General features: G+C 54.9%; 1 protein-coding gene across 1 annotated transcript in view; it reads left to right on the top strand.

Moving 5' to 3' along the window:
- LOC140208403 (NACHT, LRR and PYD domains-containing protein 3-like) overlaps nt 1-21,975 on the top strand; it is a 131,213-nt gene extending 109,238 nt beyond the window's left edge. Inside the window, exons 8-12 of the mRNA XM_072277070.1 lie at nt 18,015-19,752; nt 20,200-20,286; nt 20,442-20,612; nt 20,768-20,935; nt 21,082-21,975. Of these exons, the coding sequence (XP_072133171.1) occupies nt 18,015-19,752; nt 20,200-20,286; nt 20,442-20,612; nt 20,768-20,935; nt 21,082-21,169 (2,252 nt within the window). The 3' untranslated portion in view covers nt 21,170-21,975. The remainder of the gene's footprint in view (nt 1-18,014; nt 19,753-20,199; nt 20,287-20,441; nt 20,613-20,767; nt 20,936-21,081) is intronic.
- The last annotated feature ends 2,425 nt before the right edge of the window (nt 21,976-24,400 follow it).

Genomic DNA, 24,400 nt, shown 5'->3' with positions numbered 1-24,400 from the left:
ACTGTGAGACCCCACACACCCCTGACAGGACCCTGACACACTGTGAGACCCCACACACCCCTGACAGGGACCTGACACACTGTGAGACCCCACACACCCCTGACAGGGTCCTGACACACTGTGAGACCCCACACACCCCTGACAGGGTCCTGACACACTGTGAGACCCCACACACCCCTGACAGGATCCTGACACACTGTGAGACCCCACATACCCCTGACAGGGTCCTAACACACTGTGAGACCCCACACACCCCTGACAGGGTCCAAGCACTCTGTGAGATCCCCACACCCTTGAAAGGATCTTGACACACGGTGAGACCTGACATACCCCTGACAGTGTCGTGACACACTGTGAGACCCCAAACACACCCGACAGGTTCCTGACAAACTGTGAGACCCCACACACCCGTGACAGGGTCCTGACACACTGTGAGACCCCACACACCCCTGACAGGGTCAGGACAAGCTGTGACGCCCCACACACACCTGACAGGACACTGACACACTGTGAGACTCCACACACACCTGACAGGACACTGACACACTGTGAGACCTCACACACACCTGACAGGACACTGACACACTGTGAGACCCCACACACCCCTGACAGGATCCTGACACACTGTGAGACCCCACATACCCCTGACAGGGTCCTAACACACTGTGAGACCCCACACACCCCTGACAGGGTCCAAGCACTCTGTGAGATCCCCACACCCTTGAAAGGATCTTGACACACGGTGAGACCTGACATACCCCTGACAGTGTCGTGACACACTGTGAGACCCCAAACACACCCGACAGGTTCCTGACAAACTGTGAGACCCCACACACCCGTGACAGGGTCCTGACACACTGTGAGACCCCACACACCCCTGACAGGGTCAGGACAAGCTGTGACGCCCCACACACACCTGACAGGACACTGACACACTGTGAGACTCCACACACACCTGACAGGACACTGACACACTGTGAGACCTCACACACACCTGACAGGACACTGACACACTGTGAGACCCCAGACACCCCTGACAGGGTACAGAAACACTGTGAGACCCCAAACACCCTGACAGGGTCCTGACAAACTGTGATACACACACACCGCTCACAGGGTCCTGGCACACTGTGAGACTCCACACACCCCTGACAATGTCCTGTCACATTGTCAGACCCCACACACTACTGACAGGGTTCTGACACACTGTGAGACCCCCCACACAACTGACAGGGTCCTGACACAGATTGCGATCCCACACACACCTGGCAGGGTCCTGATACAAATTGCGATCCCACACAACCCTAGCAGGTTCCTGACGCACTCTGAGACCCCACACACCCTGGATAGGGTCCTGACACACTACGAGACCACACACACCCCTGACAGGGTCCAGACACACTTTGCGATCCCACACACATCTGAGAGGGTTCTGACACACTGTGAGACCCCACACACCCCCGACAGGATCCTGACACACTGTGAGACCTCAAACAACCATGACAGGGTCCTGACACACTGTGAGACTGCACACTCCCCTGACTGGGCCCTGACACACTGTCAGACCCCACACAGCTCTGACGGTGACCTGACACACTGTGAGACCCTACACACACCTGACAGAGTGCTGACACACAGCGAGACCCTACACACCCCTGACAGGGTCCGGACACACTGTGGGATCCCACACACTCCTGACAGGGTCCGGACACACTGTGGGATCCCACACACTCCTGACATGGTCCTGACACACTGTGAGACCCCACAGGCCCCAAAAGGGTCCTGACACACTGTGAGACCCCACACACCCCTGGCACGGTCCTGACACACTGTGAGACCCCACAAACCACTGGCAGGGTCCTGACACACTGTGAGACCACACACACCCCTGACAGCGACCTGACACACTGTGAGACGCCACAGACAACTGACAGGGTCCTGACACGCTGTGAGACGCCACGCACCCCTGACAAAGCCCTGACACATTGTCAGACCCCACACACCTCTGACGGGGACCTGACACACAGCGAGACCCTGCACACCCCTGACAGGGACCTGACACAGTGTGAGACCCCACACACCCCTGACAGGGACCTGACACAGTGTGAGACCCAAACAAACCCTTGACAGGTACCTGACACACTGTGAGACCCCACACATCCCCTGACAGGGTCCTGACACACATTGCAATCCCACACACCTGTAACAGGACACTGACACACTGTGATACCCCACACACCCCTAACAGGACCCTGACACACTATGAGACGCCACACACCCCTAACAGGACACTGACACACTGAGACCCCACACACCCCTAACAGGACCCTGACACACTATGAGACGCCACACACCCCGAACAGGACACTGACACACTGTGATACCCCACATACCCCTAACAGGACCCTGACACACTGTGAGACGCCACACACCCCTAACAGGACCCTGACACAGTGTGAGACCCAAACAAACCCTTGACAGGTACCTGACACAGTGTGAGACGCCGCACAGCCCTGACAGGGTCGGGACACGCTGTGAGACCGTACACACCCTGGATAGGGTCCTGACACACTGTGAGACCCGACACACCCCAAAAGGGTCCTGACACACTGTGAGACCCCACACACTCTGGATAGGTTCCTGACACACTGTGAGACCCCAAACAACCCAGGCAGGGTCCTGACACACTGTGAGACCCCACACACCCCTGACAGGGACGTGACGTATTGTGAGACGCCACACACTCCTGACAGCGTCCTGGCACACATTGCGATCCCACACACATCTCAGAGTGTTCTGACACACAGTGAGACCCCACACACCCACGACCAGATCCTGACACACTGTGAAACCCCACAAACCACTCACGGTGTCCTGACATGCATTAAGATCCCACACACACCTGAGAGGGTCCAGACACACCATGAAACCTAACACACCCCTGACAGCGACCTGACCCACTGTGGACGCCACGCACACCTGACAGGGTCCTGACACACATTGCGATCCCACACACGCCTGGCAGAGTCCTGACACAAATTGCGATCCCACACAACCCTAGCAGGGTCCTGACGCACTCTGAGACCCCACACACCCTGGATAGGGTCCTGACACACTACGAGACCGCACACACACCTGACAGGGTCCTGACACACATTGTGACCCCACACACGCCTGGCAGAGTCCTGACACAAATTGCGATCCCACACAACCCTAGCAGGGTCCTGACGCACTGTGAGACCCCACACACCCTGGATAGGGTCCTGACACACTACGAGACCACACACACACCTGACAGGGTCCTGACACATATTGCAATCCCACATACCCCTGGCAGGGTCCTGACGCACTGTGAGACCCCACACACTCTGGATAGGTTCCTGACACACTGTGAGACCCCAAACAACCCAGGCAGGGTTCTGACACACTGTGAGACCCCACAGGCCCCTAACAGGGACCTGTCACACTGTGAGACCCCACAAACCACTGACAGGGTCCTGACACACTGTGAGGCCCCACACACCCCTGATAGGATCGTGACACACCACACGACACCACACACACATGAAAGGGTTCTGACACACTGTGAGACCCCACACACCCCTGGAATGGTCCTGACACACTGTGAGACTGCACACACCCCTGACAGGGCCCTGACACACTGTCAGACCCCACACACCTCTGACGGTGACCTGACACACTGTGAGACCCTACACACCCCTGACAGGGTGCTGACACACAGCGAGACCCTACACACCCCTGACAGGGCCCTGACACACTGTGAGACCCCACACACCCCTGACAGGGTCCGGACACACTGTGGGATCCCGCACACTCCTGACATGGTCCTGACACACTGTGAGACCCCAAAGGCCCCAAAAGGCTCCTGACACATTGTGAAACGGCACACACGCCTGACAGGGTTCAGAAACACTGTGGGACCCCACTCACCCCTGAGGGGTCCTGACACACTGTGAGACCCTGCACTCCCCTGACAGGGCCCTGACGCATTGTCAGACACCACCACCTCTGACGAGGACCTGACACACTGTGAGACCCTACACACCCCTGACAGGGCCCTGACGCATTGTCAGACCCCACACACCTCTGACGAGGACCTGACACACTGTGAGACCCTACACACCCCTGACAGGGTGCTGACACACAGCGAGACCCTACACACCGCTGACATGGTCCTGACACACTGTGAGACCCCACAGACCCCAAATGTGTTCTGACACATTGTGAGATGGCACACATGCCTGACAGGGTTCAGAAACACTGTGGGACCCCACACACCCCTGACAGCGACCTGACCCACTGTGGACGCCACACACACCTGACAGGGTCCTGATACACATTGCGATCCCACACAATCCTGGCAGGGTCCTGACACACTGTGAGACCTCAAACAACCCTGACGGCGACCTGACACACTGTGAGACGCTACACACAACTGACAGGGTCCTGACACACATTGAGATCCCACACACACTTAGGAGTCTCCTGACACACTGTGAGACCGCCCCCCCACCCCCGACAGGGTCCTCACACACTGTGAGACCCCACACACACCTGGCAGGGTCCAGACACAGTGTGAGACCCCACACACTATTGACAGTGTCCTGTCACACTGTGGACCCCGCAGACACCTGACAGGGACCTGACGCACTGTGAGACTCCACACACACCAGAGAGGGTCCTGACACACTGTGAGACCCCACAGGCCCCAAAAGAGTCCTGACACACTGTGAGACCCCACATACCCTAGATAGGTTCCTGACAGACTGTGAGAATAGACACACCCCTGAGAGGGTTCTGACACACTGTGAGACCCCACAGGCCCCAAAAGGGTCCTGACGCATTGTGAGACAGCACACATGCCTGACAGGGTTGAGAAACACTGTGGGACCCCACACACCCCAGAGGGGTCCTGACACATTGTGGACGCCACACACAGCTGACAGGGTCCTGACGCACTGTGAGACGCCACACATCCCTGACAGGGACATGACGCACTGTGAGACCCCACACATTCCTGGCACGGTCCTGACACACTGTGAGACCACACACACAACTGACAGACAGGTTCCTGACACACTGTGAGACCACACACACCCCTGACGGGGACCTGACACACTATGAGACCCTACACACCCCTGACAGGGTCCGGACACACTGTGAGACCCCACACACTCCTGTAATGGTCCTGACAAACTGTGAGACCCCACATACCCCGGACAGGGTCCTATAGAAAATAGACAAGAGACATTAGGTGTAGGAGTAGGCCATTCGACCCTTCGAGCCTGAACCACCATTCACTGTGATCATGGCTGATCATCCACAATCAGAATCCAGTTCCTGCCTTATCACGTAACCTTTGATTCCACTATCTTTAAGAGCTCTATCCATCTCTTTCTTGAAAGCATCCAGAGACTTTGCCTCCACAGCCTTCCGGTGCAGAGCGTTCAATATATCCGCCACTCTCTGGGTGAAAAAGTTTTTCCTCAACTCCGTTCTAAATGGCCTATCCCTTATTCTTAAACTGTGGCCTCTGGTTCTGGACTCACCCATCAGCAGGAACATGTTTCCTGCCTCCAGCATGTCCAATCCCTTAATAATCTTATATGTTTCAATAAGATCCCCTCTCAGGCTTCTAAATTCCAGAGTATACAGGCCCAGTCGCTCCAATCTTTCGACATATGACAGTCCCGCCATCCCGGGAATTAACCTTGTGAACCTACGCTGCACTCCCTCAATAGCAAGAATGTCCTTCCTCAAATTTGGAGACCAAAACTGCACACAGTACTCCAGGTGTGGTCTCACCAGGGCCCTGTACAACTGCAGAAGGACTTCTTTGCTCTAATACTCAATTCCCCTTGTTATGAAGGCCAGCATGCCATTAGCTTGCTTCGCTGCCTGCTGTACTTGCATGCTTACTTTCACACTGATGACACTCTGTGAGACCCCACACACCCCTTACAGGACCCTGATACACTGTGAGACCCCACACACCCCTGACAGGACCCTGACACACTGTGAGACCCCACACACCCCTGACAGGGTCCTGACACACTGTGAGACCCCACACACCCCTGACAGGGTCCTAACACACTGTGAGACCCCACACACCCCTGACAGGGTCCTGACACACTGTGAGACCCCACACACCCCTGACATAGTCCTGACATACTGTGAGACCCCACACACCCCTAAGAGGACCCTGACACACGGTGAGACCCCACACACCCCTGACAGAGTCCTGACACAGTGTGAGACCCCACACACCCCTGACAGGACCCTGACACACGGTGAGACCCCACACACCCCTGACAGGGACCTGACACACTGTGAGACCCCACACACCCCTAAGAGGATCCTGACACACGGTGAGACCGCACACACCCCTGACAGAGTCCTGACACAGTGTGAGACCCCACACACCCCTGACAGGGACCTGACACACATTGTGACCCCACACACGCCTGGCAGAGTCCTGACACAAATTGCGATCCCACACAACCCTAGCAGGGTCCTGACGCACTGTGAGACCCCACACACCCTGGATAGGGTCCTGACACACTACGAGACCGCACACACACCTGACAGGGTCCTGACACATATTGCAATCCCACATACCCCTGGCAGGGTCCTGACGCACTGTGAGACCCCACACACTCTGGATAGGTTCCTGACACACTGTGAGACCCCAAACAACCCAGGCAGGGTTCTGACACACTGTGAGACCCCACAGGCCCCTAACAGGGACCTGTCACACTGTGAGACCCCACAAACCACTGACAGGGTCCTGACACACTGTGAGGCCCCACACACCCCTGATAGGATCGTGACACACCACACGACACCACACACACATGAAAGGGTTCTGACACACTGTGAGACCCCACACACCCCTGGAATGGTCCTGACACACTGTGAGACTGCACACACCCCTGACAGGGCCCTGACACACTGTCAGACCCCACACACCTCTGACGGTGACCTGACACACTGTGAGACCCTACACACCCCTGACAGGGTGCTGACACACAGCGAGACCCTACACACCCCTGACAGGGCCCTGACACACTGTGAGACCCCACACACCCCTGACAGGGTCCGGACACACTGTGGGATCCCGCACACTCCTGACATGGTCCTGACACACTGTGAGGCCCCAAAGGCCCCAAAAGGCTCCTGACACATTGTGAAACGGCACACACGCCTGACAGGGTTCAGAAACACTGTGGGACCCCACTCACCCCTGAGGGGTCCTGACACACTGTGAGACCCTACACTCCCCTGACAGGGCCCTGACGCATTGTCAGACACCACCACCTCTGACGAGGACCTGACACACTGTGAGACCCTACACACCCCTGACAGGGCCCTGACGCATTGTCAGACCCCACACACCTCTGACGAGGACCTGACACACTGTGAGACCCTACACACCCCTGACAGGGTGCTGACACACAGCGAGACCCTACACACCGCTGACATGGTCCTGACACACTGTGAGACCCCACAGACCCCAAATGTGTTCTGACACATTGTGAGATGGCACACATGCCTGACAGGGTTCAGAAACACTGTGGGACCCCACACACCCCTGACAGCGACCTGACCCACTGTGGACGCCACACACACCTGACAGGGTCCTGATACACATTGCGATCCCACACAATCCTGGCAGGGTCCTGACACACTGTGAGACCTCAAACAACCCTGACGGCGACCTGACACACTGTGAGACGCTACACACAACTGACAGGGTCCTGACACACATTGAGATCCCACACACACTTAGGAGTCTCCTGACACACTGTGAGACCGCCCCCCCCACCCCCGACAGGGTCCTCACACACTGTGAGACCCCACACACACCTGGCAGGGTCCAGACACAGTGTGAGACCCCACACACTATTGACAGTGTCCTGTCACACTGTGGACCCCGCAGACACCTGACAGGGACCTGACGCACTGTGAGACTCCACACACACCAGACAGGGTCCTGACACACTGTGAGACCCCACATACCCTAGATAGGTTCCTGACAGACTGTGAGAATAGACACACCCCTGAGAGGGTTCTGACACACTGTGAGACCCCACAGGCCCCAAAAGGGTCCTGACACATTGTGAGACAGCACACATGCCTGACAGGGTTGAGAAACACTGTGGGACCCAACACACCCCAGAGGGGTCCTGACACATTGTGGACGCCACACACAGCTGACAGGGTCCTGACGCACTGTGAGACGCCACACATCCCTGACAGGGACATGACGCACTGTGAGACCCCACACATTCCTGGCACGGTCCTGACACACTGTGAGACCACACACACAACTGACAGACAGGTTCCTGACACACTGTGAGACCACACACACCCCTGACGGGGACCTGACACACTATGAGACCCTACACACCCCTGACAGGGTCCCGGACACACTGTGAGACCCCACACACTCCTGTAATGGTCCTGACAAACTGTGAGACCCCACATACCCCGGACAGGGTCCTATAGAAAATAGACAAGAGACATTAGGTGTAGGAGTAGGCCATTCGACCCTTCGAGCCTGAACCACCATTCACTGTGATCATGGCTGATCATCCACAATCAGAATCCAGTTCCTGCCTTATCACGTAACCTTTGATTCCACTATCTTTAAGAGCTCTATCCATCTCTTTCTTGAAAGCATCCAGAGACTTTGCCTCCACAGCCTTCCGGTGCAGAGCGTTCAATATATCCGCCACTCTCTGGGTGAAAAAGTTTTTCCTCAACTCCGTTCTAAATGGCCTATCCCTTATTCTTAAACTGTGGCCTCTGGTTCTGGACTCACCCATCAGCAGGAACATGTTTCCTGCCTCCAGCATGTCCAATCCCTTAATAATCTTATATGTTTCAATAAGATCCCCTCTCAGGCTTCTAAATTCCAGAGTATACAGGCCCAGTCGCTCCAATCTTTCGACATATGACAGTCCCGCCATCCCGGGAATTAACCTTGTGAACCTACGCTGCACTCCCTCAATAGCAAGAATGTCCTTCCTCAAATTTGGAGACCAAAACTGCACACAGTACTCCAGGTGTGGTCTCACCAGGGCCCTGTACAACTGCAGAAGGACTTCTTTGCTCTAATACTCAATTCCCCTTGTTATGAAGGCCAGCATGCCATTAGCTTGCTTCGCTGCCTGCTGTACTTGCATGCTTACTTTCACACTGATGACACTCTGTGAGACCCCACACACCCCTTACAGGACCCTGATACACTGTGAGACCCCACACACCCCTGACAGGACCCTGACACACTGTGAGACCCCACACACCCCTGACAGGGTCCTGACACACTGTGAGACCCCACACACCCCTGACAGGGTCCTAACACACTGTGAGACCCCACACACCCCTGACAGGGTCCTGACACACTGTGAGACCCCACACACCCCTGACATAGTCCTGACATACTGTGAGACCCCACACACCCCTAAGAGGACCCTGACACACGGTGAGACCCCACACACCCCTGACAGAGTCCTGACACAGTGTGAGACCCCACACACCCCTGACAGGACCCTGACACACGGTGAGACCCCACACACCCCTAAGAGGATCCTGACACACGGTGAGACCGCACACACCCCTGACAGAGTCCTGACACAGTGTGAGACCCCACACACCCCTGACAGGGACCTGACACACATTGTGACCCCACACACGCCTGGCAGAGTCCTGACACAAATTGCGATCCCACACAACCCTAGCAGGGTCCTGACGCACTGTGAGACCCCACACACACCCTGGATAGGGTCCTGACACACTACGAGACCGCACACACACCTGACAGGGTCCTGACACATATTGCAATCCCACATACCCCTGGCAGGGTCCTGACGCACTGTGAGACCCCCACACACTCTGGATAGGTTCCTGACACACTGTGAGACCCCAAACAACCCAGGCAGGGTTCTGACACACTGTGAGACCCCACAGGCCCCTAACAGGGACCTGTCACACTGTGAGACCCCACAAACCACTGACAGGGTCCTGACACACTGTGAGGCCCCACACACCCCTGATAGGATCGTGACACACCACACGACACCACACACACATGAAAGGGTTCTGACACACTGTGAGACCCCACACACCCCTGGAATGGTCCTGACACACTGTGAGACTGCACACACCCCTGACAGGGCCCTGACACACTGTCAGACCCCACACACCTCTGACGGTGACCTGACACACTGTGAGACCCTACACACCCCTGACAGGGTGCTGACACACAGCGAGACCCTACACACCCCTGACAGGGCCCTGACACACTGTGAGACCCCACACACCCCTGACAGGGTCCGGACACACTGTGGGATCCCGCACACTCCTGACATGGTCCTGACACACTGTGAGGCCCCAAAGGCCCCAAAAGGCTCCTGACACATTGTGAAACGGCACACACGCCTGACAGGGTTCAGAAACACTGTGGGACCCCACTCACCCCTGAGGGGTCCTGACACACTGTGAGACCCTACACTCCCCTGACAGGGCCCTGACGCATTGTCAGACACCACCACCTCTGACGAGGACCTGACACACTGTGAGACCCTACACACCCCTGACAGGGCCCTGACGCATTGTCAGACCCCACACACCTCTGACGAGGACCTGACACACTGTGAGACCCTACACATCCCTGACAGGGTGCTGACACACAGCGAGACCCTACACACCGCTGACATGGTCCTGACACACTGTGAGACCCCACAGACCCCAAATGTGTTCTGACACATTGTGAGATGGCACACATGCCTGACAGGGTTCAGAAACACTGTGGGACCCCACACACCCCTGACAGCGACCTGACCCACTGTGGACGCCACACACACCTGACAGGGTCCTGACACACATTGCGATCCCACACATCCCTGGCAGGGTCCTGACACACTGTGAGACCTCAAACAACCCTGACGGCGACCTGACACACTGTGAGACGCTACACACAACTGACAGGGTCCTGACACACATTGAGATCCCACACACACTTAGGAGTCTCCTGACACACTGTGAGACCGCCCCCCCCACCCCCGACAGGGTCCTCACACACTGTGAGACCCCACACACACCAGACAGGGTCCAGACACAGTGTGAGACCCCACACACTATTGACAGTGTCCTGTCACACTGTGGACCCCGCAGACACCTGACAGGGACCTGACGCACTGTGAGACTCCACACACACCAGACAGGGTCCTGACACACTGTGAGACCCCACAGGCCCCAAAAGAGTCCTGACACACTGTAAGACTCCACACACACCAGACAGGGTCCTGACACACTGTGAGACCCCACATACCCTAGATAGGTTCCTGACAGACTGTGAGAATAGACACACCCCTGAGAGGGTTCTGACACACTGTGAGACCCCACAGGCCCCAAAAGGGTCCTGACGCATTGTGAGACAGCACACATGCCTGACAGGGTTGAGAAACACTGTGGGACCCCACACACCCCAGAGGGGTCCTGACACATTGTGGACGCCACACACAGCTGACAGGGTCCTGACGCACTGTGAGACGCCACACATCCCTGACAGGGACATGACGCACTGTGAGACCCCACACATTCCTGGCACGGTCCTGACACACTGTGAGACCACACACACAACTGACAGACAGGTTCCTGACACACTGTGAGACCACACACACCCCTGACGGGGACCTGACACACTATGAGACCCTACACACCCCTGACAGGGTCCGGACACACTGTGAGACCCCACACACTCCTGTAATGGTCCTGACAAACTGTGAGACCCCACATACCCCGGACAGGGTCCTATAGAAAATAGACAAGAGACATTAGGTGTAGGAGTAGGCCATTCGACCCTTCGAGCCTGAACCACCATTCACTGTGATCATGGCTGATCATCCACAATCAGAATCCAGTTCCTGCCTTATCACGTAACCTTTGATTCCACTATCTTTAAGAGCTCTATCCATCTCTTTCTTGAAAGCATCCAGAGACTTTGCCTCCACAGCCTTCCGGTGCAGAGCGTTCAATATATCTGCCACTCTCTGGGTGAAAAAGTTTTTCCTCAACTCCGTTCTAAATGGCCTATCCCTTATTCTTAAACTGTGGCCTCTGGTTCTGGACTCACCCATCAGCAGGAACATGTTTCCTGCCTCCAGCATGTCCAATCCCTTAATAATCTTATATGTTTCAATAAGATCCCCTCTCAGGCTTCTAAATTCCAGAGTATACAGGCCCAGTCGCTCCAATCTTTCGACATATGACAGTCCCGCCATCCCGGGAATTAACCTTGTGAACCTACGCTGCACTCCCTCAATAGCAAGAATGTCCTTCCTCAAATTTGGAGACCAAAACTGCACACAGTACTCCAGGTGTGGTCTCACCAGGGCCCTGTACAACTGCAGAAGGACTTCTTTGCTCTAATACTCAATTCCCCTTGTTATGAAGGCCAGCATGCCATTAGCTTTCTTCACTGCCTGCTGTACTTGCATGCTTACTTTCACACTGATGACACTCTGTGAGACCCCACACACCCCTTACAGGACCCTGATACACTGTGAGACCCCACACACCCCTGACAGGACCCTGACACACTGTGAGACCCCACACACCCCTGACAGGGTCCTGACACACTGTGAGACCCCACACACCCCTGACAGGGTCCTAACACACTGTGAGACCCCACACACCCCTGACAGGGTCCTGACACACTGTGAGACCCCACACACCCCTGACATAGTCCTGACACACGGTGAGACCCCACACACCCCTGACAGAGTCCTGACACAGTGTGAGACCCCACACACCCCTGACAGGACCCTGACACACGGTGAGACCCCACACACCCCTGACAGGGACCTGACACACTGTGAGACCCCACACACCCCTAAGAGGATCCTGACACACGGTGAGACCGCACACACCCCTGACAGAGTCCTGACACAGTGTGAGACCCCACACACCCCTGACAGGGACCTGACACAGTGTGAGACCCCACACACCCCTAAGAGGATCCTGACACACGGTGAGACCCCACACACCCCTAAGAGGGTCCTGACACACTGTGAGACCCCACACACCCCTGACATAGTCCTGACATACTGTGAGACCCCACACACCCCTGACAGGGACCTGACACATTGTGAGACGCCGCACACACCTGACAGAGTCGGGACACACTGTGAGACCCCACACACCCTGGATAGGGTCCTGACACACTGTGAGACCGCACACACCCCTCACAGGTTCCTGACACACTGTGAGACCCCACACACCCGACAGGGACCTGACACACTGTGAGACACCACACACCCCTGGCAGCGACCTGACGCACTATGAAACGCCACACACCCCTGACAGGGTCCAGACACACATTGCGATCCCACATACATCTGAGAGGGTTCTGACACACTGTGAGACACCCCGCAACAGCGTCCTGACCCACTGTGAGACCACCCACACCCACAACCAGATCCTGACACACTGTGAAACCCCACGAACCACGCACAGTATCCAGACACACAGTGAAACCCCACACAACCCTGCCAGGGGCCTGTCACAGTGTGAGACCCCACACACCACTGACAGGGCCCTGACACCCTGTGAGACCCCACACACTCCTGGCAGGGACCTGGCAAACTGTGAGACACCACACACCCCTGACAAATTCCTGACACACTACGAGACCCCACACACCCCTGACAGCAACCTGACACATTGTGAGATGCCACACACACGTGAGAGGGTCCTGACACAGATTGAGATCCCACACACATCTGAGAGGCTCCCGACACACTGTGAGACCCCACACACCCCTGACAGTTATCTGACACACTGTGAGACCCCACACACCCCTGACAGGGTCCTGACAAACTGTGAGACCCCACACACCCCTGACAGGGTCCTGACACACTGTGATACCTCACACACACCCGAGAGGGTGATGACGCACTGTGATACCCCACACACTCCCGACAGGGTCCTGACACACTGTGAGACCCCAGACACTATTGACACAGTCCAGACACACTGTGAGACCCCACACACACCTGACAGGGTGCTGACACACAGTGCGATCCCACACACATCTGAGAGGGTTCTGGCACACTGTGAGACCCCACACACCACTCAGAGTGTTCTGACACACTGTGAAACACCACACAACCCTGGCAGGGTCCTGACACACTGAGACCCCACACACCTCTGACAAGGACCTGACACACTGTGAGACACTGCACACACCCCTGGCAGGGTCCTGACACACTACGAGACCCCACACACCCCTGACAGCAACCTGACACATTGTGAGATGCCACACTCACGTGAGAGGGTCCTGACACAGATTGAGATCCCACACACATCTGAGAGGCTCCTGACACACTGTGAGACCACCCCTGACAGTTATCTGACACACTGTGAGACCCCACACACCCCTGACAGGGTCCTGACACACTGTGAGACCCCACACACCCCTGACAGGGTCCTGACAAACTGTGAGACCCCAGACACTATTGACACAGTCCAGACACACTGTGAGACCCCACACACACCTGACAGGGTGCTGACACACAGTGCGATCCCACACACATCTGAGAGGGTTCTGGCACACTGTGAGACCCCACAAACCACTCACAGTGTTCTGACACACTGTGAAACACCACACAACCCTGGCAGGGTCCTGACACACTGTGAGACCCCACACACCTCTGACAAGGACCTGACACACTGTGAGACACTGCACACACCCCTGGCAGGGTCCTGACACACTGTGCGACCCCACACACCCCTGACAGGATCCTGACACACTGTGAGACCCCACACACCCCTGGCAGGGTCCTGACACACTGTGCGACCCCACACACCCCTGACAGGATCCTGACACACTGTGAGACCCCACACACCCCTGGCAGGGTCCTGACACACTGTGAGACCCCACACACCCCTGACAGGATCCTGACACACTGTGAGACCCCACACACCCCTGGCAGGGTCCTGACACACTGTGAGACCCCACACACCCCTGACAGGGTCCTGACATACTGTGAAACCCCACACACGCCTGGCACTGTCCAGTCAAACTGTAAGACCCCACACCCCCATGACAGCGTCCTGTCACACTGTGAGACTGCACACACCCCTGACAGGCTCAGGAAATGCTGTGAGATGCCACACACGCCTGAGAGGGCCCTGACACACTGTGAGACCTCACACAACCCGACAGGGTCCTGACACAGTGTGAGACCCCACACACTCTGACAGGGACCTGACACATTGTGAGACGCCACACACCCCTGACAGGGTCCTGACACACATTGATATCCCACACACTATTCACACGGTCCTGACACTCTGTGAGACCCCACACACACCTGAAAAGGTCCTGACACACTGTGAGACCCCACACACCCCTGACAGGGTCCTGACATACTGTGAAACCCCACACACCCCTGGCACTGTCCAGTCAAACTGTAAGACCCCACACCCCCATGACAGCGTCCTGTCACACTGTGAGACTGCACACACCCCTGACAGGCTCAGGAAATGCTGTGAGATGCCACACACGCCTGAGAGGGCCCTGACACACTGTGAGACCTCACACAACCCGACAGGGCCCTGACACACTGTGAGACCTCACACAACCCGACAGGGTCCTGACACAGTGTGAGACCCCACACACTCTGACAGGGACCTGACACATTGTGAGACGCCACACACCCCTGACAGGGTCCTGACACACATTGATATCCCACACACTATTCACACGGTCCTGACACTCTGTGAGACCCCACACACACCCGACAGGGTCCTGACACACTGTGACACCCCACACACCACTGACAGGGACCTGACACACTGTAAGACCACACACACAACTGACAGACAGGGTCCTGACACAGTGTGAGACCCCACACATCCCTAACAGGGTCCTAACACTCTGTGAGACCCCACACACTATTGACACGTTCCTGACACACTGTGAGACCACACACACCCCTGACAGGGACCTGACGCACTGTGAGACCACACACACCCTGGATAGCGTCCTGACAGACTGTGAGATGCCACACACCCCTGACAGGGTCCTGACACACATTGTGATCCCACACACATCTGAGAGGGTTCTGACACAGTATGAGACCCCACAAACCACTCACAGTGTCCTGACACACTGTGAAACCCCACATAACCCTGACAGGGTCCTGGAACACTGTGAGTCCTAACACACCCCCGAGAGGGTGATGACACACTGTGAGACCCCAGACACCCCTAACAAGATCCTGATGCACTGTGAGACGCCACACGCATGACAGGGTCCGGACACACATTGAGATCCCACACACATCTGAGACAGTCATGATACACTGTGAGACCGCCCCACCCTCCCCGACAGTGTCCAGACAAACTGTGAGACCTCACACATCCCTGGCAGGGTCCAGACACACTGTGAGACCTCACACAACCTAGGTAGGGTCCTGACACACTGTAAGACCGCATACACCCCTGAGAGGGTCCTGACACACGGTGCGATCCCACACACCCCTGACAGGGTTCAGAAGCACTGTGAGACCCCACACACCCCAAAAGGATCCTGACACACTGTGAGATTCCCCCCCACCCCCAGAAAAGGGTCCCAACACACTGTGAGACCCCCAAACAAATCACTGGGTCCTGACACACAGTGAAACCCCACAAACCCGTGACAGCGTCCTGACAGACTGTGAGAACCCACACACCCCTGGTATGGTTCAAACACGCTGTGAGACCCCACACACTCCTGACAGGGACCTGACACACTGTGAGACCCCACACACACCTGAAAGGGCTCCTGACGCACTGTGAGACCCGACACACCCCAAAATGGTCCTGACACACTGTGAGATCCAACACACCCCTGACAGTGACCTGACGCACTGTGAGACGCCACACAGCCCTGACAGGGTCCTGACACACATTGCGATCCCATACACACCTGAGAGGGTTCTGACTCACTGTTAGATCCCCCACAACAGCATCCTGACACACTGTGAGACCCCCCACAACCACCACAAGATCCTGACACACTGTGAAACCGCACAAACCACTCACAGTGCCCTGACACACAGTGAAACCCCACACACCCCTGACAGGGACCTGACACACTGTGAAACCCCACACACCCGTGACAGGGTTCAGAAACACTGTGAGACCCCACACACCCCAGAGGGGTCCTGACACACTGTGAGACCACACACCCCTAACAAGGGCCTGACACACTGCGAGACCCCACACAACCCTGGCAGGGTCCTGACACACTGTGAGACCCCACACACCCCTGACAGGGTCCTGACACACTGTGAGACCCCACACACCCCTGACAGGGACCTGACACACTGTGAGACCCCACACAACCCTGGCAGGGTCCTGACACACTCTGAGACCCCCCACCCCCGGAAAAGGGTCCTGACACACTGTGAAACCCCGCAAACCAGTAACAGGGTCCTGACACACTGCAAAACCCCAGAAACCCGTGACAGCGTCCTGACAGACTGTGAGACCCCACACACCCCTGACAGGGTCCTGACACACTGTGAGACCGCACACACCCCTGATAGTGTCCCGACGCACGGTGAAACACTGACACATTGTGGGTCCTGACACACTATGATCCCTCAAACAACCCTGAGAGGGTCCTGACACACTCTGAGACCCCACACACCCCTGACAGGCTCTTGATACACTGTGCAACCCCACACACCCCTAACAGTGTCCTGACACACTGTAAGACCCCACACACCCCTGAGAGGGACCTGACACACTGTGAGACCCCACACACCCCTGAGAGGGACCTGACACACTGTGAGACCCCACAGGCCTCAAAAGGTTCCTGACACACTGTGAGACCCCAATTAATGCAATAGCTTTGAGCTAACTCTTGTGTATTTAAATACCGAGTTCTGAGTTGAGGCATCTAACAGTTTGTCCACTGTCTGTTCCCATGGAAGATGTTCAGCAGAAACACAAGGAGACTCTGCGGGCACAAACTGAAACACTGAGAGTGAACACGATCCTGATGAGGGAGAAGGTGAAGGTTTTCCAGCTGGTTGATCGATACGCTGAGCTCACGGTCATTTCTACTGTTCGAGATCGGAGACTGGTGGAACATGAGCTGCTGGCAAGAGGCAGAGACCACGAGGAGTGGAGAGGGGAACATCTCCGCAGAGAGCTGGAAAAAATCCGCACTGATCAGCTGTTCCAGAGCAGCTTTTCCCAGAGTAAATCCAAATCCAGCAGTTCGGCAACAGTGGCCGGAGTCGCGGGGATCGGGAAAACAACAATGGTACAAAAGATTGTTTATGACTGGGCCACAGGGAAAATATTCCAACAATTCCAGTTTGTCTTCAGTTTCAAATTCCGGGATTTAAATTCCATTAACTGCAGAATAAACCTGAAGGAACTGATTCTGGATCAGTATCCTTACTTTGGGAATATCCTGACAGAGGTCTGGAAGAACCCAAAGGGATTGCTGTTTATATTCGATGGATTGGATGAATTCAAACACAGAATAGATTTTGCTGACAGTCGGAGAGATACAGAACCCAAGCACCAGTGCCCAGATCCCGAGTGGTGGTGTGAAGTGTCTGACATTGTGTACAGTTTAATCCAGGGCAAGCTGCTCCCAGGGTGTTCAGTGCTGGTGACAACCCGCCCCACTGCGTTACATTTATTGGAAAAGGCAGAGATCAGTATCTGGGCTGAAATCCTGGGATTTGTTGGTGAGGAACGGAAGGAATATTTCATCAGGCATTTTGAAGATCAGACGGTGGCAGCAGCTGTTTTCAAACACGTGAAGGAGAACGAGATCCTGTACACCATGAGCTACAACCCCTCCTACTGCTGGATCCTCGCTCTGGCACTGGGCCCCTTCTTCACACAAAGAGTCAGGGACCCGCAGCGAGTTCCCAAGACCATCACCCAACTGTATTCCTACTATATTTACAACATCCTGAAAAACCACGGCCGTGAGATAGAGAACCCCCGTGATGTGTTTCTCAGTCTTGGTCAGATGGCCTTCAGAGGAGTGTCCGATAAGAAGATTGTGTTTACAGATGGAGATTTAATCAACTACAATCTGCAACCTTCCCAGTTCCTGTCCGGGTTCCTGATGGAGCTTTTGGAGAGAGAGGATTCTGCCCAGAGCGTGGTGTACACATTCCCACACCTCACCATCCAAGAGTTTGTAGCTGCAGTCGCACAATTCCTGACTCTGCATCCCGGGAATATTGTGAAACTCCTCACTGAAGCCCACAATACGACAGATGGGCGATTTGAGGTATTTCTCCGCTTTGTTGCTGGTCTCTCCTCCCCAATGACAGCTCGGGGCCTGGAGGAGTTTCTGGGTCCATTTCCTCATCAAACAACCTGCCGGGTGATTGACTGGGTGAAGGAGGAGGTTAAACGCCAGAGTGGAAACACGGGGAGTGAAACTTGTAAAAGGAGCCTCCTGAACACATTGCACTACCTGTTTGAGTCTCAGAATCCTGGACTGGCTCAGGCCGCTCTGGGATCTGTGGAAACACTTTCATTCAGTGGATTGACACTGACCCCGATTGACTGCGCGGTCCTGTCTCATGTCATCGGACTCTGTGATACAATAAAACACCTCGACCTGGATAACTGCCACATTCAGTGTGAAGGAATCCAGCGGCTGGGACCCGGGCTGCACAAGTGCCAGGAGTTGGGGTAACTTGATTTATCTCTCACTCTGAACTGTGAAACTGTCCCATTGTGTTGTTTCAATGTAAAGGGATTTGGGTAAAACTGTAGTAAATATGATTGTGAAGAATTGTAACAAATGCCATCACCCTTCGTCCTGTGGGATCTCTGTTCCCCATCCCCGTTCCTCCTTCATCCCTGCCCCTCCCGACCCTCTCACTCCAGGAACACGTTTCTGACCATCGGGGAATGGGACAGAATATGTGGAGTTTACAGGGTCACACCGACAGACTAAATTACTGACATTCGGTGAATACCCTGGAGCTGGGCAGTGAGGGACATTGACAGTGATGGGAACTCCGATCAGTGATTTACTGAAGGGTTTAATGTTTCCTGAAATATCCGAGTGAGAGAAATTCCCTCAGACCCACAGTTTGAATCACTTTGTTTATCAATTTGTCTGTTTGTGTTTAGACTCAGTTTTAATGAACTGGGAGATTCAGGAGTGAAACTGGTGTCTGCGGCTCTGAGGAACCCGGAGTGTAAAATACAGAAACTGGAGTAAGTACCAGACTGTGGGAGATTGTGTTTACAGTCACTGGGTGTCTGACACTGAACATTAATGTGATCAGTAATTGTGTTACTGATAAACACTGGGGATTTGTACCGTCTCCTGTCTCTCTGTGTCCTTCACCCTCACTCTCTCTCATCTCCAGGCTGAGGGATGTCGGTCTCACAGATTCTGGTGCCGAGGATCTCGTCTCCGCTCTCAGTACAAAACCATCACTGACGGAGTTGAACCTGAGTTATAATAAACTGGGAGATTCAGGAGTGAAACTGGTGTCTGCGGCTCTGAGGAACCCGGAGTGTAAAATACAGAAACTGGGGTAAGTACCAGACTGTGGGAGATTGTGTTTACAGTCACTGGGTGTCTGACACTGAACATTAATGTGATCAGTAATTGTGTTACTGATAAACACTGGGGATTTGTACCGTCTCCTGTCTCTCTGTGTCCCTCACCCTCACTCTCTCTCATCTCCAGGCTGAGGAATGTCGGTCTCACAGATTCTGGTGTTGAGGATCTCGTCTCCGCTCTCAGTACAAAACCATCTCTGACGGGGCTGGACCTGGGATTAAACTCGCTGACAGACCGATCTGTCCCCGCTCTCCGCCGCCTCATACTGACCCACCCGAGTCTGGAGCAGATCCGGTGAGTGTTTGTGTTAATGTTCAATGTGATAAAATATCAGCGGATCCGCGGGTTTTCTGGTGATATTTGTCTGTGAGTGTTGTCCCCTGTTACTGACACTGTTGTGTGATCTGTTTATTTCATCTTTATTCTCCCATCTGTTTCAGGCTGTTTTACAATCGGTTCAGTGGGACCGGGATGAAGGAACTGAGATCTCTGCAGGAACCCAGACCCGGACTGACCGTGTCCATGTGAACATCTGAATGTGTGAACATCCCCGCCCGCGGGATGCCGACAGTTTAGCCGATTCCCCGCCCTCCCCTTTAACCCCCGCCCCCTCCCCCCCACCTTCCCCTTACCTTTAATGGCCGCGCGCCAGGTTTAATTCCCAACCGTTTTTAACGGAACTAGCTTTAGGCTCGCGCTGTGCGTCGCTCGCTGGTCTCCCGTGGTGACGTATTTTCGCCTCCTGTCCAGCGGCGCTGCTTCTGCCGGATGTGCGGGTTCGAGACCCGGGGAATGACACAGACAGGAAGAGCCCGGGGGCCGGGGCTCAGTCTGGGACACCGGTGTCCCGGGGTGGGATTATCCCGGGAGTACGTAATGCTGGCTGGCCTGCTGCGTTCACGGGCAACTTTTACGTTTCATGCCGGGGAATTACACAGACAGGAAGGGCCCGATGATGGCGGGGTTTTTTCTGAGACACCGGCGTGGATAACTTCACTCACATCATCTCTGAACTGATTCCACAACCTACGGACTCACTTTCAAATAATTTACAACTCGTGTCAGTATTATTTAATATTTTATTTGCACAAATTTCCCTTCCTTTGCACGTTGCTTGTTGGTTAGTCTTTGTTTTTGTATAGTTTTTCATAAATTCTGCTACATTGATTTATTGTCCTGTAAATGACTGCAATAAAATGAATCTCGGGGTAGTATATGGTGACAAATAAGAACTTTGATAATAAACAACACGCATCAAAGTTGCTGGTGAACGCAGCAGGCCAGGCAGCATCTCTAGGAAGAGGTACAGTCGAGACCCTTCGTCAGGACTAACTGAGGGAAGAGTGAGTAAGGGATTTGAAAGTTGGAGGGGGAGGGGGAGATCCAAAATGATAGGAGAAGACAGGAGGGGGAGGGATGGAGCCAAGAGGTGGACAGGTGATTGGCAAAGGGGATATGAGAGGATCATGGGACAGGAGGTCCAGGGAGAAGGAAAAGGGTGAGGAGGGGGAACCCAGAGGATGGGCAAGGGGACAAAAAAGGGAAATGATAAATAAAGTCCCATCACACACTCGTGGGGTCAGACACAGCATGAAACTCCCTCTATACCATCCCATCACACACTCCCGGGGTCAAACACAGAGTGAATCTCCCACCACACCGTCCCATCACACACTCCCGGGGTCAGACATAGAGTGAATCTCCCACCACACCATCCCATCACACACTCCCGGGGTCAAACACAGAGTGAATCTCCCACCACACCGTCCCATCACACACTCCCGGGGTCAGACACAGCGTGAATCTCCCACCACACCGTCCCATCACACACTCCCGGGGTCAGACACAGCGTGAATCTCCCACCACACCGTCCCATCACACACTCCCGGGGTCAGACACAGCGTGAATCTCCCACCACACTGTCCCATCACACACTCCCGGGGTCAGACACAGCGTGAAGCTCCCTCCACACCGTCCCATCACACACTCCCGGGGTCAGACACAGAGTGAATCTCCCACCACACCGTCCCATCACACACTCCCGGGGTCAGACACAGCGTGAAGCTCCCTCCACACCGTCCCATCACACAATCCCAGTGACTCCCTTGTCCATTCGTCCCCCCCCCACATCCCTTCCCACCTATCTCCCACCCAGCACTAATCCTTGTAAGCGGAACAAGTGCTACACATGCCCTTACACTTCCTCCCTCACCACCATTCAGGGCCCCAGACAGTCCTTCCAGGTGAGGCGACACTTCACCTGTGAGTCGGCTGGGGTGATATACTGCGTCCGGTGCTCCCGATGTGGCCTTCTATATATTGGCGAGACCCGACGCAGACTGGGAGACCGCTTTGCTGAACAACTAAGCCCTGTCCACCAGAGAAAGCAGGATCTCCCAGTGGCCACACATTTTAATTCCACGTCCCATTCCCATTCTGACATGTCTTTCCACGGCCTCCTCTACTGTAAAGATGAAGCCACACTCAGATTGGAGGAACAACACCTTATATTCCGTCTGGGTAGCCTCCAACCTGATGGCATGAACATTGACTTCTCTAACTTCAGTTAATGCCCCACCTCTGCTTTGTACCCCATCCCTTATTTATTATTTATTATCATTATTATTTTTCCCCATTTTTTCTCTCCCTTTTTTCTCCCTCTGTCCCTCTCACTATAGTGGGTTCACCTCCCCTTTCTTTTTCCCTAGGCCTCCTGTCCCATGACCCCCCCCCCCTTCTCCAACTCTGTATACCGTTTGCCAATTAACTGTCCAGCTCTTGGCCCCATCCCTCCCCCTCCCCCTCCCACTTTCCAATCTCTGACTATCTCTTCTTTAAATTAGTCCTGACGAAGGGTCTCGACCCGAAACGTCGACTGTACCTCTTCCTAGAGATGCTGCCTGGCCTGCTGTGTTCACCAGAATTTTTGTGTGTGTTCCTTGGTTAATGTGGCCGCCAGGGATGGAGTGAGACACTGACTTACAATGGTCACAGTCGCACACAGAATCTATGGCGAAGGAACATGCGGTGCCCGTGGATACAATCCCGGGATCGAGTGTCTTATTGATTATAATAACAGTATTTTAATTTGTGTTTTATATAGTCTTGGGTATTTCATGTATGTTTTAATTCTAATAATTTTGTCATTGAATAAACTAATGTATATATCTCAGATATTCACACATACACATATACATGTGGGTTTTGGGGAGGAGGGGTGAGGGGTTTGGGAGGAAGAGGAGTGACGGGACGAGGAGTGGACTGATGAGACGGTGACCGTGGCGAAGTCATTGACTCAATAGGGGACGAAAAGGGGAGGCGAAAGTTCCTGTCACAAACTGGTGGTGACGTGGATAAGATAGAGTCGGGGTGAGGAGGAGTGAAACGACAGGAAGGGAGCGGGAGTGATCTGACCAGGAAGGAGGGAAAGTAATGGGACGAGGTGGGAGGGGATCTGATGGGACGGGAAGGGAGGGGAAGTTGCAGGACCAGGAAAGAGGGGTCTGAAAGGAGAGGGTGGGCAGGAACAGGATGGGGCGTGTGGGGGAAGGGTGGGTGATTTCGATCCTTCGCAAATAAGACGGACGGCAAGAAGGAGAGCGCGGACAGGGGAAATGGGGAGCGAGAGGTCGAGACGCGATCTGGGCTGATGGGACGGAGAGTTGAGTGTCTGAACGGAGGGAGAGGGGAGAGACTCACTCAACGAGAGAGGGAAGGGATCGGGTGAGGGAGCGAAATTTCCCATCGGACAACGTTCAC

The sequence above is a fragment of the Mobula birostris genome, chromosome 13, assembly GCF_030028105.1.
Source record: "Mobula birostris isolate sMobBir1 chromosome 13, sMobBir1.hap1, whole genome shotgun sequence".
NCBI lineage: Eukaryota > Metazoa > Chordata > Chondrichthyes > Myliobatiformes > Myliobatidae > Mobula > Mobula birostris.
The sequence above is the reverse complement of the archived record's forward strand: the minus strand, read 5'-3'. Positions and strand labels throughout refer to the sequence as shown.